The 20,083-nt window shown below is 30.0% G+C and overlaps 1 protein-coding gene across 1 annotated transcript in view; it reads left to right on the top strand.

The window, feature by feature from the left end:
• side-VI (sidestep VI) overlaps positions 1 to 20,083 on the top strand; it is a 201,664-nt gene that overhangs the window by 145,513 nt on the left and 36,068 nt on the right. Inside the window, exons 7-10 of the mRNA XM_036378077.2 lie at positions 1,448 to 1,648; positions 11,041 to 11,192; positions 11,739 to 11,883; positions 16,118 to 16,248. Of these exons, the coding sequence (XP_036233970.2) occupies positions 1,448 to 1,648; positions 11,041 to 11,192; positions 11,739 to 11,883; positions 16,118 to 16,248 (629 nt within the window). The remainder of the gene's footprint in view (positions 1 to 1,447; positions 1,649 to 11,040; positions 11,193 to 11,738; positions 11,884 to 16,117; positions 16,249 to 20,083) is intronic.

Genomic DNA, 20,083 nt, shown 5'->3' with positions numbered 1-20,083 from the left:
ATACTTCAAAAAAAATTAACGTGCATCTCATTGGAAAGCTGAGAAATATTCGCAAAGAATAGGCCAACTAGTTATTTTTATAATGAATACTTTTCTACATATAAATTTACATTTGATACATTTGAAAATTCATAACTTCAAAGTTTTCAAATTGTGTCGAAATAAAAAAGTAGTTGTCTCATATTTTGCAACATGGAACACAAAAAAATGTTTAAATGTAAATTTTGGATGGAATGACGCATATACATATGCCATATATATTATATTATGTATATATATACCTATATATATACCTATATTATAAGCAGAATTAACTCATTTTATATGTTTAATATTACAGACACGCATGACGTGTCTGTCATTTGACGCAAAATTTGAGTAACTTTTCAATTTTTGGATATTAAAAGCACTTATATAATAATCTATGCAAACAAAATAATAATCAACTGATTTTTGTTGATAATATGACATGTCGTATGAGTTACACAAGGCGCACTTTTGTAATAATTTTTATCCGCGAGTATTTTAAATTCAATTTTCTATGATATTAAGCATCACTTGTATTTAATTTATGTGCATATAAGTAAACGGCTCACAGAATTTACCATATTTGGTGATCTGGTGCACCACGGCGTATGACACTTGTATATAGATATTTTAAGCAATTTTTTTGATTATAAGGCAGCCGAGATCTCTTTCGAAATCCTTTTTTTTTGTTTTGTTCATTACGGTGAACAAGTTTTGTATTAGTGCCACGCATTGTTTATGGAATTTCAAAAGAATGATGAATTTAAGAAAATAAAATTATGAAAATGTTCTAATATTTTAAGTGGTGGACTCTTAGTAATAACTGAATGAAGTTTGGAATTCTATTTTTATATGTTAGTTATTTCCGAGTCTTCCTATAATTTTAATTATTGGAAACATTTTGATATGTTTTTTTGTTATTTGACGAAAATGTTACCAAACATTTATTCACATATACACCATATCTCACTGTTTACTATCTACTACTCTATTTGCACGAAAGCGCATAGAAAAAGGTCTTCACAACAAACAATTGCTGCCTAATATGGCATACATATATCACCACTGCTAATGGAGTCAAGCCGAATTGACCTAAAATAACAAAGATACTAGAAACAAACATAAATAATCTTATTGTTCCCATTTGTGGACAACCGCTTACATAAATCATATCTAACTAATTTGTGCCGTGAAATGTGGGATATGTGGCTTTAATAGTTTGGCATAGGTGGTATTTAGTGAGACAGTTATGTGATATACTTGTATTGTATTTATTGCAGCAACAAACTACACTCCAACAACATCTCTACAACAGTAACCATATAAATATTAATTTCTATACACATTATTTTATTTTAAGAAAAATTACTCATATATATATTTAATTTTAAATATTTACTTTTTCATTCTTAATTTGCAGGCTCACCACCGCCCACAGTGACTTGGCTCTGGAATGGTCACATTCAGAATAGTGTAGTGGACTTCACAGCAGATGGCACCATCAAGAGCAGATTGTTGGTGAAGAATTTGTCACGCATACACCAACATGCTGTGTTCACGTGTCAAGCGAGTAATTTTCACAAGAAATATGTCTCCACCAATATCACCATTGAATTGTATTGTAAGTATTAATTTAATTAGTTTCATTATATATACAGGTTTACATACAGGTGTACAGATATATTTGATATATAATAGCTTTTAAGTAAATTAAATAAATTACATCATTATTTTGCAATGAAATTCTGTGCGCCACGGCGAATGAATGCGTACGAGTATGTGAACATGTGCACAATATTGTTAATTGGAAAATACAAATGCAAGATAATAGGTTACACATATATACGCATAAATATATACATGTGTAGATATATATATATATATTTCTTTTTTTACGTATATATATATACTAATATACTGACAAATTATAAGCATTTACATACTGCGTATGAGTAAAATAAATTGCATAAGTTGGAAGACATGTGCAAAAGTATAAAAAGTTAATATTTAATCAATGAAAAGTAAACTCTGCCAATTCAGAAATAACGTTTTTGTATAAATTTTTCTTAAAATTGCATTCAAGCTTTTAATCCAAAATAAACTTTTAAACTATCGGCACAAGTAAATTTTTTTACTGAGTCATACGTGTCTTATGAGTAATTTAAATATTTTGAATCTACAATTAGTACTCTTGAACAAATTAATTAATTCTATATTAAAAAAAATTCATTGAAGATCAAAGTAATTTTATTACAAGGACTCTTGTAAAGTTGAAAGTTAAGCATATGGTTTTCAATTTCCATAATAACAATGGAAATATCACTATCATAAAATAAGTGCGAGTATAAAGAGTATTATTGCTTGCGCAAACAACGACGATTGAATAAAAATTGTATACCAATATTGTAATAAAAGTAAACAACGTACATTTCATCAAGAAAACTCAACTATTTGGTGACAAAATCAATAAACAACAATCTTCAATAAGTACAACAACAACATGTGTAATGAAAATTTTGGTATCACGTGGTATTATTCAGAGGGTAAATACGCACCGATTTACCTACTTATTTATGTAAAATATAAGGTATATATGAGTTAAACAGGGTGACTCAGCTACACCAATTAAAGCAAAATATAAAAAAAAAACTTGAAATATGTTAACGAAATAAAAACAAGTTAGCACATTTAGAGCAAATAATTATGGTTCAAATAAATATCAAATACTTAGTAAAATAAATATATACTAAAATAAATATTTGCTTACTATATATTTGTTATATACAGCCATTACACCAACAACCGCCGAAGTCCAAACAGCATTTTCACATATTAATTCATAAAAAACTTTGTACAAATATCTGCTAGGGAATATCAAATAGCACTGACAGCTGCCCCAGCCAATACCCTTTTGTTTGTTACTTATCTTTACTCCTACCTACAGATTTCCGTTATTTCCGTGGTTATTCGCTGGTTCGATTGAAAATGAGCGCAAATATTTACTTTTATGTCGGCTGCTAACATGTTGCCACCTTTGCCATAATCAGTTTATTTACTTGCCATTTACTGTATATGTTTGATAAATGTCAAAAACAACAGCATTGTGAAGACTAATATATCAAACCACAAATTATATCGAACATGTTGCTTTAACATATATTTATAAGCAAATATAAATAAGTGAAACCAATAGAAGCAACAAATCTGCAAAGTGCACACGTCCTTCATACCAAATCACCAAAACAGTTTAGTAAAAAGTTTTGTGAATTAAAACGGTTATAGCCTAGAAAAAATATTTTGACAACAAATTAAATATTAATGTGTATTGGTTTATTGTTAATTAGCAATTTTTACGATGAAGAGCGGCGTATTCTATTATTATATAAGGTTAAGGTTAGTGAGCATGAAGAATTAAGGGTACTTAGTACTTTTTCATAAATTTTTCAATAGTTATTTTAAGTTCTTCAATTAAGTATTTAGTAAAGATTTTATCAGGGTGGGCTTAAAGAGCTTTTATGGAGATAATATAATTATATCGGCTTTGGTCTTCCAAGCAGCTGTTTAATTTTTAATTTTAAATTATTATTATATTTTTTTTTTGCTGTTACTCACTGACTTTAATGTTTATTTTCACTTCTGCTGTTATTTGGGTGCAATTTGCTAGTTATCAAACAAATTTTGGCGTTGTCTTAATAAAGCAATCAGCAACATAGTTTATATAATATTTAATAATTCGTTAATCATTTAGGGATATAAGCACTCAAACTAATGACAGTTTATATCGATTATAACGGTAGCAATATTATATTCCGTTAGAGTGTGAGTTAGTTTTATAAAATTCTTATGCATACATATTTAATGCCCGAAAAATTGGTTATTTGCGATGTGTTATATCAGTAACTGCTAATCAGCAGCACGGTGCCACGGCGTATACGTAAAACAAATGTGGGATACTGCACAAATATTACATTTATAATTTTTGAACGGTACAGATGTAATGCTGTTGTAGTTATTGCTTATTCGCATGACTATTTTTTTCAAATAATCGATTTCTTTTTTTTGCATTTTCGTTAAGTGTAATATCTTGAAAATATCCTCTGAAATTTTCGAGTCACTTTTTGAGTTATTCGACAAATAACAAAGAGCGCTCAAGAGCTCTAGTGTGAAACTTTGAATGCGTTTTTCTCAAAACTATGTTTTTTGAACTGGTGACAACTGTAACTCTAAAACCGCCCAATAGATTTCAATGAAATGTATACAGCATTTAGAATACATAATAAAAATTTTTTTTTCGAAAATTTCTATTTTTTAATATCAATTAACTGTTGATTTTTTTCCTTCGATCAGGTCCAGGATTTTCTATTTATAAAACAAATTTTTTTCATCCGATTGATTTTAGATGAGTATCCAAGGACTTTTGATGTCACCGCAAGGGCATTTTTGTGGAACTGGTTCAAAACAGACTTTGGAAATTAAATTTTATAAAATTTTTTTTTTTTTTTTTTAATTTTAGTGACTTTAAGTCAAAACATTGTATAATAATGCCATATTACTACTTTGGTAAAAAAAAATTACTGAAAATTCTCATTTTTTTGTGCCTCTGACTACCACTAACTTCTTAATGTTTACCCTTAAAGTTAGACTTGGTCAGCAACAGCAGCTCTTGTTAGATTTCTTTATAATTAATTGCTAAGAAATTAATATTGTTTTTTTTTTTAATTTTAAAGAAAATATTATTTTTATACAATAAAATAAAATTATTATTTCGCGAGCGATTCCGAATTTCCTGCAGTGCTCTACATAAATATTGGCTTATTTATATTAAAATTTTTTGATCAAGTTCGCGCATACCCTGCAACAATTTCATAAAATGTGCATGTATGCTTCCACAGCTTTACCAACCTGTGATAGCAATTTATCATATTAACAAAAATGTGCAAATGTGGAAGTGTTTCGGTGCTGTATTATTGTGTGTGCGTATGCTTGTGTGTATGAGTGGCATTATGTGTAATGGTCGACTTCACACATTACCGTTCGGTGATTTTTTTTTTAAATTTTAATTAAATATTTTAAATTTTAATGCTGCACTAATGTTGGAACTAATGCCACAACCGCGGCCACCACACAAACAACGAAAGAGATTTTGGCATGCTTAGTAAGCGCATTAAGGATTTTCATTATGTAAAATGTTTAAAGTGAAATAAATGTAACGCTGCTGTACTATTTTGTTAAAAGTATGTAAATTAATTAGATATAGCGAGGGGTTATGAAATCAGTGGAGCGTGTTTTTATGCGCGAAAATGCAACAAAAGTTCTGCTGTATTTAGTATGTACATGTATTTAAGAGTGTATGTAAGCATTTTAGTGGGGAACAAGGTATTAGTATTAATAATTTTAAATCATATTATTTATAGACTTTTGTAAATAGAGATAGCTTTAATGTTGTCTAATAATAAATTTAGTATTAAATTGAACAATTAATTAAGGCAATTGCAATTAGCACTATGTTAGTATGTACAATTTTTTTTCTTAGATTGTTTGTCTAAATACATTATGTAATAAGAGTACGGCGTTTTTATCCAAGACACACTTGGTGCGAGTCTCCGCTAAAGAATATCTTTTTCTAATCGACAATTTGCTTATCAGCGAATGTCAAACTTTTCTAAATTAGCCCCGAAATATGTATAACTAATTCTGATAAATCCGGTCAACGGCTTGCATCCAATGAAAAACGTTTTGCTATTTCTTTCTAGTCACGTGGTTTGATATTACCAACAGTCAAGTCGATGAATGAAGATCTTTAGCGGTGTTTCGATTAGTCAACCGACACTGCTATTAGCTTGGGCTAAACTAGAACTCAGACATATGCCATTTGTTATACCAATTTGATTAGGACCGAAGCAAAATATCATGTAAACGATTGTTATTTTTGTTTGACTCATGCAAAAGACATTATAGCCAAGTACAAACACACTAACCAGTATCCAAACTTGTTTACGGTCAACTGACACATTCTACATAAAGCCGAACTGCCTGTGCCAAAGCATTCAAATCGGTCAGAAAATCAGGATTATAATTATTCCGGAACTTGTTCTAAGTCAACACGATGAAGTGAATATTTGTAGATCCACAAATACGACAACTGATAAAAATTAAAGCCTATTTAATTTTAAAAAATATAAATTATACAATGTAAATTACAATATTTTTTTAAATTCAAGCTTTTTTATAAACTTATGCATTAATATTTTATTTTTTTACACCCGCTTAACACATAAAATAGTGCATGAAATATGATTCTTCTCGTTTTACACTCATTTATTTGTTATGCTTATTTTTTTATTTAATTTTACCTGCAACTTCACTTTAATACGTCCACTACACACCTGTCGTCGTTAACAAATTTTCAGCGGTTACCCGACGGTCATTTATCAAATTACCATTATACTCACCGCATAAAACCGGTAAGCTTATTTTGTGATAAGATTGCAAGAAAATAAAAATTATAGCGGGTGCACAGATGGTCTTGAGGCCGCAATTCAAACACGCTCGCTTCATATTCTGAGCATGTATTGTACATTGAGATATCTAACGAAGTATGACGATTTGTTTCAACTATTTTCCAAAAAATCAAAGCATTTGTAGAAACGCATTTGCATTGGATAAATATTCTCATTCTTTATCGCTTATGTTTTGAACGTTTTACTATACACCTGCCGTACTGCAAACAAACGCACTTTGCCAACGCCAGCGCCGTGATATTGCCTGATATTTTAATAACATGGATTAAAGTATTCACTTCAATCTCTGGCATCAGCTTGTTATTGTTTTTGTTACGCCGCAATTAATAGCTACAATGTAGAGATTTTAACGCACAGCAAATAATGTGTGTAATTAATTTTATTATTGTATTGTAATAAAAGCTTATAAATTAATGAGAAAAAAAGTTTAAAAAAAAAAAACGAAATAAGTTAACACCAGATATAAAATATTAGCTGTGTTATGTAAGGCTATGTTATGTTTTTACCTGCAGTAAAGTTAAAAAAGCCATTAATTTTTTGTTGACATTATCAGAAAGGTAGTCGCTACTTAATTATGGTGACGTACAGGATATACAATTATGTTTTTATATAAAAATGTGCAAATTTAAAATAAGCTTAAATAATATGTTATCCTCCATTTAATTAATTAAATTACAAACAACCTTATCACACCCTCTGAGAACATTTGAATTCCTAAAAATCGGTCTACCTAATTATAAAATAATCAAATTAATGTATCCTTTTTTCTCCATATTTTCAAGGTAAACAAAAAAAAAGACTTTTTTGCGAATTTTTTTATTAAATATGGATTGAGTAATTTTATTCGGACTTTTTGTACATTATTGAGCATACTTTCGACAATATAGGGTAATTTTTTCATCCAGGAATATTTAAGCAAAAGCCGGCAACAGAGCGTCCCCCAGAATGTCTTGAGAAAAAAACAATTTGCGGTGTTCATCATAACTAGGCTGGAAATTATCTGAAAAAAAACTAAGAAAAATTAGTTAAATTATGATCAAATCTTCCCCCCAAACGTTTTGTGATAATTTTTTTTCATTTAAAAATTTTTGGCGGCTATCTAAAGTGTAAACTGTTATTTTCCACTAAAAATTTCGCCATTTTGGGGGTGGAAAACACGCTTAATGTAAAAAAAAATGTTTACTAAACGTAGGAGGCGATATTTTATGTGTCATAAATGTGTATAAAGTTTGAAATGAATCGGTCAAGTAGTTTTGAAATGATAATGAATACGGACTTTGAAAAAGTAGTTTTGAGAAAAACGCGTCTAAAGTTTATGAACTATTGGTTAGAGCGTTTAAGGCCAGAAGATTAATAAGACAATAACTTCAAGAATATTGCTTCTATTGACCTAAAATTTTAAGGACATATTCTTGAAATGTTAAACAATAAGACAAAAGAAAAAAATTTCAAGAAGACGGTGCGCCGCCTCGTGCTTCGTGTCTAAATGGACACATTGTACGTAAAGTTTGGCGACTTGTTAATTTTGTAAAATGGCGTAGTCAAATGGCCGCCAAAATCATGCGATATAACGCCTTTAAATTATTTTCTCTGACGGTATGTTAAGTGAAAAGTTTATGCCAATCAACCTTGTAGCTCGTAGACAAAATTCAGTATACCATAGCCCAACTGCTGCACCAGGAATTGAAAATTAGCGTAACTGGTGAAGATAAGTAAACGGAGCCGTGGTGGCTATTTGAACGAACATTTTGTTCAAATCAAAAATGGCACAAAATTATTTGCATAACAAAAAACAAAAGACAGACCCATTTTGACCAAATTTGAATGTTTTATTTCATTCACAGGTCGTGAATGTGATTAATATATGAAAAAGCAGATTTGTTTTTTTTTGCGCTTACTCGTATTGGAAAAAAATACCAAGGTTCATAAATTCACTATGGTTCATGAAATTTTTTTGTTTTCAAAACTTCAAAATATAATTTTGATTGCTATTTTGTTAATATAAAATACTAACTTAAATAACATTTTAACTGCTTATTTATTTACAATTGCACAATAATAAAAACATACTCATATTCATGCACACCAAACATATTTATTTAAGTAAACACCTAAATTGCTGCCTGTACAAATTTAAGTGCCTTATATGCATTTCTCTTGAATATTATATACAAGAGTACACAGTTGCATAGCAAATGAGTGCAGCGACCTGTTAAAATAATATTTAACGTCCATCTATACATAATAAAAACTCAAAAGAAAAAAGTAATGAAAATAAATATCAAACTCACTTTCCACTTGCTGCTACCAAACCACATTTAATAACAGAAAAAAGTATATAAATATGCACTTAGCACACGCTGGACTGAGAAAGCTTTATGCTTTTATAGTGAAATGCTTTTAACATTTCGCGTTTGCGCTCTGTTATTGTGAAGCCGTTTTTCCCCAATTAGCTTAGCAGAAAAACACATATTTAACGTTTAATGAAAACGTGGCTCACCACAATACATTTTGGGCGCTTTAGATGCCAGTTGCATGGTAATTTTTCTGAGCTTATTTACTTGTGATGTGACACATTGCTTGAGTAATTTATTGCGCCTTAATATTATAGAACGCGAGAAGGAAGAGTTAATCAAAATTAAAGAAAGCAAAGTGCGCCAACTTTTTGATACTTATCACTATTTGGTCGCGGTATTTTTTGATTTTCCTGTACTAGAAACTCGAAGTATGTATAGGCAGCCTTTTAATTGTATCATGTTTTGATATTAAGTTCAATTTTATAGTGCTATAATGTTGGCAATACTATATATACTCGTAATAATATTTTTATGCGCTTTGCCATCGTAGCGACCCACTGTGTGTGCATTTGTAGCAATAAATAAATCACAAGCGTAAAAAATGTGTATTGAAAGCGTTTAAAAATATTACACTTTGTTTAAACGCAGTGAAATTGTGCAAAAATTATTTGTAGCATAAATTAAAAACAAAAACAATCATACGTTTCAGTATACATTTAATACCTTTGTGCTAATTGAAGTTGTTGGCAACAATTTACCCGTGCAAAAACGCATGTGAATTGTAGTAAAATATAAAAATCATTTATTAACTATTAGTAGTTCACATATCAATTGAAACATATTTCTTTGGGTGCATGGTTACAGACAGAGTAATTATTCATTTGCGATTTTTTGCAATTAATTCCAAAAGAATCAGATAATTATGATACAATTTAATATATTATTGGAGGAGTGTTTTAAGTGTAAAGTGATGAAAGTTGTAAACAAACTAATTTCAAGTATTTTGTATTTGTAATCGCTTAAAAAAGTTTAGAATATTAAAATATTCAGTTGCACCGAAGCTATAATAATATAGTGGTCCGATATTAGCAGTTCCGACAAATGAGCAGCTTCTTGGGGAAGAAAGTACGTGTGAAAAATTTCAGATATTTCAAAAACCGAGAACATGGCTAAATCGACTCAGCACATCATGCTGAGCATTTATATATACATTTTACAGGGTAACCGACGTTGTCTTCTGAATGTGACAATGTTCGTGGCTAACTAAATATACCCTATTCAGGGTATGAAAACACACACAAGTAAGAAAAATCTCAGTTCGGATATAACCGCGTATTTTATGCTCTGGCAATTTACAAGGATTTAAACTGCGATTTGGAAAGTTTTATGTTGAAACATGTGTTGTAAGAAAGTGAATGGCTAAAAACTATATAGGTAATAGTTAATATATTAACCTATAGTAAACGTCATACACTCATCAGTTTTCTTTACTAAATCTGGTTTCGTTTCCGCGATAATTATATAAAAATCCCCCTAGTTAGCTCATATGAGGTACGTGTGATATAAACTCAACCAAAGAGGCTGAAATTAACATATGAGGGTTATGTAGTAACTGTCAATTTGAGAACCTTGAATTATCATATGAGTGAAATGGCGCTTAGGCCAAGGTCTAGACCGACTCATTCATATACAGCGCTCAACCAATATATAAACACGAAAACGAATCCACTTAATTTCATTAAAATATCTAACATTTTGACTATGATGAACGGTTTAAAGTCAGGTGGAAAATCGCAAGTCGCTATTTGATAAATATTAGACTAGGAAAAATGCTGCAATAACATGTACCAATGCCACTTTAAGAAAGTAACTTACATACTGACCGGGATATTCGTTATAAAGCTCATTATATGTATGTATGAAGTATAGGAGAGCTTGGGAAATTCATGGCACGAATACACACATTTTCAGCATTAAACTATAGTATATTTAACTTATATACGTCATCCTGATCATTTATCTACCTACCAACTAACCTATTTTACTGGTATATCTATCTCTATAATTTTCAGGTATTACATAAAAGCGTTAAGTTATTGTTACTCAATCAAAACAACATTTAATTTTTATTATAACCTCAAATAGTTCTAAAGTACTTTCAGTTTAATATTTATTTAAACTCAATATAATTTCAGTGCGACCGCTTGTGGTTGAGATTTCCTTCAACAATCAACCGATGTCTGCCGATCGCAAATACGAAATTGAGTGTCAAGCCATTGGCTCAAGGCCACCATCAAAAATTACCTGGTGGATGGGTAATATGGAGCTGTTGGGACACAGTCAAAAGGTAGAAAAAAAAGTATTTTTTAAAAGCAAATATTAAGTTTTAAATAAAGTTTAATGCTAAGGTAGTTACTTATGTATTGAAATAAGTTGGTATTGTAAAGGAAGGAATAAGCACGAAATCGATTTATATTATGGCTTATAATGTTGAAAATTTTTGGTGTAATTATTATTATATTAAGCTCCACTTTAAATGTTGTGGAAAAATTTTATAATTTGTTAAATTAAAAATGCACCGCATTGACTTTTTTTATTTTAAATAACAGTAATATACAAAATTTTACATAATATTTAATTTTTTATACAAAAGGTTATGAAAAAATTTTTTTATTTTTATTGCAAAATTATTTATACTTTTTTGTTATATATAAAAAAGCATATGCATATGTATATATAGATATATGCAAGAAAAATGTATATGATTTATTTGAAATATAGTCTATGAATATTACTTTATTATATAATCCATAAATATCAATTTAAATAAAATTACTTAAAATTAACTTTCTTATGGCAAACTTTTCATGTCGTATTTTCGAATTCTTTAAAGGTTTCGGAAGATGGCAATGTAAGCCTTTCCGTACTCAGCATTACACCAACGCGTAGTGATCATGGCAAAGCGCTGTCCTGTCGTGCGACGAATGAGCTCGTGCGTAACGGTATACGCGAGACGGCGATGAAGCTTAATGTTTTCTGTAAGTAATACTGTTATTGTTTGAAATAGTTTTTTTTTTATATATTATTTAGTAAATCATGAATGGAAATAATTACTTATATCGCTCAACTAATGCGTATGAAAAAATCTAGTAAATGCCAGCCAGGCTATAGCTTTTTAATAATTGATTTTTATATAATGATATTTCCAATGTACGTGGATTTTAAATATTATATTATCTTAATACAAACAGGTGATATCAAAATTTATACCTTAAAACGTGAAAAGTTATTTGATACAAGTGGATTTATATAGCAGTAAAGTTATTCTAACTCTGAATCTTAAAAAATTTGTCACAAATGCATTTTGCAACGGTTTCATCTACTATAAGTTAATAAATTAAGTAATAAGAGTACTATATCCCCAATTTGGGTATCAATATTTTTAATTAAAAGACCTTAAAAGCTTATAAGCTTTCTTAAAAGTTTCAAAAGCTCGAATTGTGTGTTACATTCCAACTTTTCTTTTCCACAATTCAGAATCGGGGTTGTCAAAAATATCAAATGTTAACTTGAAAATTAAGTCTTCCTGAGAATTTAACTTCTCCTTCCTTTTTAGAATTTTATATATTGTAGTTTATATATTTTTTTTTTTTCTCTTCGTAAACCTCAAACTTCATTTGGGCATCAGTTACTACTTAAATCAGTCGACGGTAGTCATCAATCACGTCAGCTATGCTGATATCGACAGCAATATTTGGCTGACATCATTAAACCTTGAAAGTAAAAACTGACAAAGAATCCACTTGAATGTTGTTTCGAGTCGCTCGAGTTGAATTCAAGACCTCTCGCTTCTTGCCTTGTGATCGCATTCTTTTTTCAATAATTTCACCGTAATGTTAATGAACTGCTTACTGACGAACTTGTTGCAGACTAAGGTATCAAAGAAATTTTCTTTCCGATTCAGTAAAAAATTATACAACACTTAAACTGCATTCAAAAGCGAAGCTGCTTCAGGGGTACCTTCTATTGCGTGGACTTCAATTAAATTCGTCGAATTACCTGCACAGGAAGCGTGTTCTGCTACAGCGTTGACTTCCTTACTTCTTGCCTGTAAACCTGAATAAATTACACTGTTCGCGTTAAGATCATGGAACCCGTTGCTAGATATTATGTATTTATCGTATTTTTTGTAGAAAAAATTATGTCTTTTTGGAGTTTTCCACAATTACAGCACTGTGAAGTAATAAAAAAAAAAAATGTTTATGTTTTAAATTCTGCCTCCACTTGTGCGCAGGCACCGAGGGCACCAAATGTTAAACCAGCGCTGGCCTTTTGTGTGAGTAGGACGAGTAAGAAGAGTTATTCCAAGACTAGATGTATATATATTTTGCTAAACATAGTTAACATATTTCTTTCACACCACCGCTTTTTGGAAGAATAAGTGAGGCATTTTAAAAATACGTTCCATTTAATTGTTATTAAATATTTGCCTTAAAAACGATTTGATAATTTTTCATCACAAAAAGTTTGCTTTGAAATCAATTTCAAAAAATTTGCATTATTCTAACTTCCATGCTGACATATACATTTATACAAGCAAATACTTGTATATTTTGTTATTTGCTCAACGCTTGAATTAGTTACTATAAAATTTTGTAACACACATACACGCAAACTTAAATAAAGCCGCAACGCTGCTTTGCCAAATTTTGTGATACAAAGACAAAATCCATATAAAAGTATATGTAAATATGAACAAGCGAAATGAAGCACTCAACTTGATTGGCTATAAAATGCATTGTTGCTTTGCTAACAACAACAAAAATCTAAAAGCCAAACAAAGAAAACATACGGAAACTTAAAGCAGTGACGATGACAAACAAAATTCAAGAGAAATATGTGCAAAAAAAGCTAGATTTTCTAAGACACTGTAAATGTTGTAAGAGAAGACGAGCAACATAGAATGAAAGAAAAATAGATACCGTTAAACGTTGCAGTATTCTTATAGTAAAAATGTGTGTATGCATAAGCTTTGCAATATTTTTTGGGCACCAAGAGCTTATTATAGTGAGCAATATAAGTTTACAGGCACATTTTCGCTTTATTTATGTGTTTGTGTATGTAATATCAGCTACAAACTGTTGATGACTAAGAAAGTCATTAAACGGAAAAAATAGAAAAAACTCGCTTCACATATTTACAAGCACCCTTTACACGACAACTTGCCGTTATCACTTAAATCGAATGTGTTCGTTATACTTCGAGTATTTCGTTACACACATATGAAGCAATAACAATGAATCGCAGAGGAAGAACACACGCAACCATCTCAACCTAATTGTATACCGACAACCAAAGCAGCTCCTTATACGAATCTATATGTAGATAGCTGTGAGTTTTACATATCAAAACTGCAATGTTTTGTTTAAAAATTGCTTCGTTTATTATAACATACTTTTTGGCGCTTTCACACTTCATCCTTTAGCACACTATTGTGACACATACACACACTCAACGCATAACCATTGCATGCCACCACATGCTGTTACGTGCATATCATGCGTATGTAACTATATGTGTATGTGTAAGCGTTCATAAGCATCTATATACTTGTATGCTTGTTCGTTTCGACAGCTCGTCTGCCTTGCCTTCGAAGATATTAAATTAGATAACATTTTCAATTTCCTTGCTCATTTACATAAACATTCCACATTACACATTCTCCAAAGTGCTGGTGAAACTGTAGTGAGCAGAAACGCAAAGACACGAAGGAAAAATGAAATAAAAATATTTGTAGAGAAAACAGTGACAGCCAATAGGCGTGTATAGTTCTGTGCCTACGTAAGACGCAGATTGCGATGCGGGACACTTGCAAGAGATACTATAAGATCTTCGATGAACTAGCACACAATAGACGCTATATGTTGGAGTTGAGTTTTATAAAAATTATTTTGACAGATTTAATTTTCGTAAAATCAAAAAGGGTAAGAAAGTTTGTACTCTTTGTTTTATTTTTAGTACTATTTTTATTTTATTTTTGGTATATACGAGTACTAATATAAAGGCACAATATAGTTTAGATCGCAGTGTACGGGTATATTATAGTTTTTTTTTCCATTCTATTCTATCATACGATAGTTGTAATTTTTCTAAGCCCTTTAATCTAAAGAAGTCTTATTCTTCTAATGGAGGGCCTATTTTTAGACAAAATTCTATTCTAATTTTATAGCGATCCTCCAACTTTTAGACACCAGTTTTGTAGTGCGATTTATGTTTTGCTTGGTAATAGATCGCAATTAACAAACAATCCATCTTGCTATCTACAGTTTTGAACTCTGACAAAAATGTCTGTGAAGCAATATATCTCAGTTATAAGTCAGTAACAGAGTTTTTTGAAACTTAAGTAAAGGTACATCAATCATTTAGTTGGACTTTTTCGGCCATCACTACCTAGAACAAATCAAATAATAACTATCTTCAATCGTCAGGCGACAAAGCCAATATGAGTTCACACGCATCAACGCTGATTAAAAGATTTTCAACCTGCCAAATCATAATATTTAGATATGATAGGCTTTACACTCGACACTCATAAATTCTATTTTCTAAAAGTGAAGAAATATTTAATCACAAAGCGATTGAAGCAAATCTTTTAATATATTAAAAATCTTCACAATTTTAAAACTTTTGATTGAATCATTCGTATTCCTCAAAATTGTAAACAAAAATTAATTCAAATGTAAAACAATACTCTTTTTTTTTTAAATAAGTAAATTTCTACTGTTATATTGTATAATCATTGCAATTATGTTGTCTTCAGTAGCAAATGATAAAATAAATTCTGAAATCTTGTCTAGTTTCATTTCGAAGCGCATTTAATCAAACTGTCAACAACAACAATAGTAAGAGCATATTTGGCTATATGCATTTCAATTAACATTGTTTTTATCGGCATATTTCTATTGACACAGTTTGAACTTACGGCAAAGTATCTGTTAGTGCCAAATGAAATCGATATGCTTGTCTGCAACTTCTAGCCAAATAGATTGAATTAACGTGATTGACAGTTTGATATATTTTCAAGTTTAGTGAATACATATAAATATGTTTACATAAATACACTGTATATATAAACTGTGTATATTATTTGTGAGACTATAAATTAAATTTATTTTGATTTGAAACCACAGCTCTTAGTTAGTATGTTGAGTTTGCGATAACTTTTACTAAGAAATTCTTCATCATTCTATTTTTATATTTCTATACTTACAGTTATACCAACGCTTCAATTGGACTTGGGCTCGAATTTGAATCCGGAAGATATTGAAGAGGGTGATGATGTTTATTTTGAGTGCAAAGTGCATGCGAATCCGGCAGCCTACAAAGTTGTGTGGAAACATAATGTAAGTATTAATAGAAAAATGTGGTGAAAATAAATATAATATATACATATATATATCTCTATATATTCTTGGTAAATATTGTATTAAATGAAAAGTTTGCAAAGCCATGAAATAGCAATATTTTAATATTATTGTATGTTAAATTGAAAATTTTGGAATTTGACCTGACAATAATTTTTTTTAAAACTTCGTATTCCTGGAAAGACTATTCAATAATATTTTAATTCAATCTGTTTAGAAAATTCCTACTAGAACTAGTTGCATATTTTCATTTTTGCTGCCAACGTAATAACATACTCGGCAGTAGTTTTCATCAAGTTCAAGTTTAGTACATATTAAACCTAAGTAAAATTGAAGAATTTGAAAGAATTCACTAAAGTGTACTTGTATGCTATTGAAATCGATTTAATTTTCACTTTGAAGTAACGTAGGTAAATTTGCTTGTTCTTACTGTTGATTGCATTACTGACCATGCAGGCATAATGTTATAAATCACAGTTGCGGTAATAGAATTTTGTGTATATGTTGGCATATTGAATTGTCTGACTTTTCTGTATAAACTTCTAGGCTATATTTTATTATACATGTTACAAATTTAACAATATTTAATTGCCGAAATGTAAGCAACGTTTTTTTATTTCAATCATAATTAAGACAAACATTTGAATAAAGTGTTGACGAAAATCAAAATTATATCATAAATTTTAATAAAATGGAACTTAATATTAAAATCATATTTGAAATTAAGAATGAAAAGAAATTAAGAATGAAAAGAAATTAATAATAAAATTAAAAACGAAATTTAAATTTAAATTTAATTTAAAAATAAAATTAAAATTAAAATTAAAATTAAAATTAAAATTAAAATTAAATTTAAAATTAAAATTAAAATTAAAATCAAAATTAAACAAAATTATTATGCTCTGTAGCAACAACTTACAACAGTATAAAAATGAGAATTAAAATTAAAACTAAAATTAAAACATTGAAATTAAAATTATAATAATAGAAATTTAATTAATAATTAGAATTTTAATTACAATTGATATAAATTTTATTGCAAAATCTCCAATATAAATGTCTCACTAACTAAAGCGTTCATATGTAAAATGTTTCCCGTAAAAACATTTCAAATAAAAGAAGTCACAGCATTTTTGAAGTTTCATTAAATTTGCCGCAAAACATGCCACAGAAGCTGGTTTTGGCTGCATTGCACTCTTTTCCTGACTAAACGCAAAATAGACTATACATATATAAGCGAGAGCTCTGGCGTGACTAGAACAAAGCATGCTTTTCTGCGCATCTCTTTAGACCATGCCTTACCCTTACCGTTTTCGGTGTTTCGTGCGGTTATTTTGTTGTCAGCTGCACATTGTATTCATCTGTTAAAACGCGCCGCTGCCACTTGACATAAGGCGTTTGTTGAAATGTAACTAAGCAAATAAAAATATTGCGACCGACTGTGCAAATGGGCGCGCACAAAAGTATACCCTGCAATTAGTGTGCTACATGACAATTTCATTAAGAAGTGCGGTCAGGGTCACTTAGCTGCTTGCGTTTATTGCGGTCACTTTTAAAGTTGCCTCCTTTAGAAATATACAGACATTGCACGATTTTATAATTTATATTTCTTCGCTTTTTAATTATACACTTGTGTTCTATGGAAATCACCAATTCATGGAAATTAGTAGGACTAACATTTTGGCACGTTCCAAATCTTCCTATATCGGGATCTTTTTCGAATATTTTCTGATACTAAATATGCTACAAACAGCTTCTTAGTTTCAAAATATTTTTCAAAGCTTTAAAACAACTTATAATACTATTTTAAAGTTATCACTTATTTATTCGTGATACAATCAGCAAGGACCGATTTTTATCCCTAAACAGAGTATATTAAGGAAATGTGGGGGATCCTACAAAGTATTTATACATAGCATATTAGAGTGATGAGCTGAGCCCATTTAGCCATGTCCGTGCGTCTATTTGCCTGTAAATGTGCAATTTTTCGTTTGTAGAAATAATCCCTCAGTTTTTGAGAAATCGACCAGAAGTTTTGTACACATACTTTTATCTCCAAGAAGCTGCACATTTGTTGGAACCACCGATATCGGAACACTATAACATATAGTTGTCATACAAACTGAACGAACGGAATCAAGTGCTTGCATGAAAAACTTTTTTATGCCTAAGGAAAAAATGCAATCTCCGAAGAAATGGTATAGATCAGATCAATATAGCATATAACTGCCATATAAACTGACCGATTCAAATCAAGATGAACATCTTTTTATACCCCTTTGTGCGGTAAAAAATACACCTGTGAAGGGTATTATAGCTTCCATGCAGCCAAATATATTTTTTTTTGTTATTTTTTTTTTTGTAACTAACACAAACTAAAAATGTATAAGTGTAAAAAACTGCTCAGCAGTAAGTGCAAGTCGCCGCCCAATTAGTGCCAGCTAATTTTGTAAATGACAGCACTTTTAAATGCACCACCATTGGTTTTCCGACTCCAAACCACTACACACTCCATTCGTAATGGCGTGCTCAAAATTAAGTGTAATAAAAAATTGAAAAGATGTGGCACTGCCGTGACAGAATGAAGTACGTATGCACAGACAATGGAAGCCACTGGGGTGGCACCGCAATTAAATTTGGTAAAGGTGATTTAGTGAAATTTTTTAATTTAAATGTTTGAAATTTGAGTGCTGTCTTGAAATGAAACAAGTTAAATTGAGTTCGTTTTTATATATGCGGCACATTTGAATTTAACAAGCACTTTTTAATTGCACTCAATTAAGATAATGTAATTAATGTTATTTTCAATCAATTAGTAAATTTAGAAATAATAAATTAAAAAAAAATTTATTTCCAAGAGTAAACTAAATTGTGAAACGTTAAAAGTATTAAATAGTTTCACTTGAGCAAAATTGTATATAGTTAATATAAATTTAACCTTTTTTATATTAAACTAAATATCAATTTTTATAAATTAATTATTGTCAAAATCAATTTAATTAATTGAATGTCGATATCATAATGACAAATATGGTATAGTAAATTTTTGCCTACGATTCCACTGCGGCCAGGCACTTATTCTAGTCTTCTTCCAAAGTGACTCGATGCGATTGATAACGAGATTAGACATTCATGAACAATTTGTTAGTATATCATAGCATTGCTTTGAGCAGAAATTCATACCGAATTTCGTGAAGATATCTCCTTAAATAAAAAAGTTTTCCATACAAGGACTTAGGCTATAGTAGTCCGATATCAGCGGTTCCAACAAATTAGCAAATTCCTTGGGATAAAGGGAATGTGTGCGAAGTTTCAGATCGATAACTGTAAAACTGAGGGATGACTTCGCGTATATACTGTCAAACAGACATGGTTATATCGACTCAGCTCGTCTCGCTGTTCATTTATGTAGGTCTATATATACAAGTATATATTATAGGGTGTCCAACATTTTGTTTTGAATGTTACAAACTTCGTGGCATACCCTGCTCACGGTATAAATATTTTTAACTTACGCCGTTTACAACGGTAAGACTGCTCTTAAAGGTGTAAAACGAAACTTGATAATTTTGAATTTAGCAGTTTTATCACTTTAATGAGAAGCTTAACTCGATCAAGTTGTTGTTGCTTTGCCATATATCTTTTGATCAGGAGAAGAGATCGAAGCTTGCTGTTATATAATTCAATTAACTTAATCAAAACAGCATAATTTCATTTTAAATAAATTCGTTTTTTTTATGAAAATTCTAAGATTTTTTTATTTGAAATTTCATGAATAAAGATGAATTATTTGAAATCAGAAAAGAACCAAAAA

The sequence above is a fragment of the Bactrocera oleae genome, chromosome 2 (genome assembly GCF_042242935.1).
Source record: "Bactrocera oleae isolate idBacOlea1 chromosome 2, idBacOlea1, whole genome shotgun sequence".
In the NCBI taxonomy this organism is placed as follows: Eukaryota; Metazoa; Arthropoda; class Insecta; order Diptera; family Tephritidae; genus Bactrocera; species Bactrocera oleae.
Note: the sequence above shows the minus strand (reverse complement) of the source record. Positions and strands in the feature narration are given on the sequence as shown.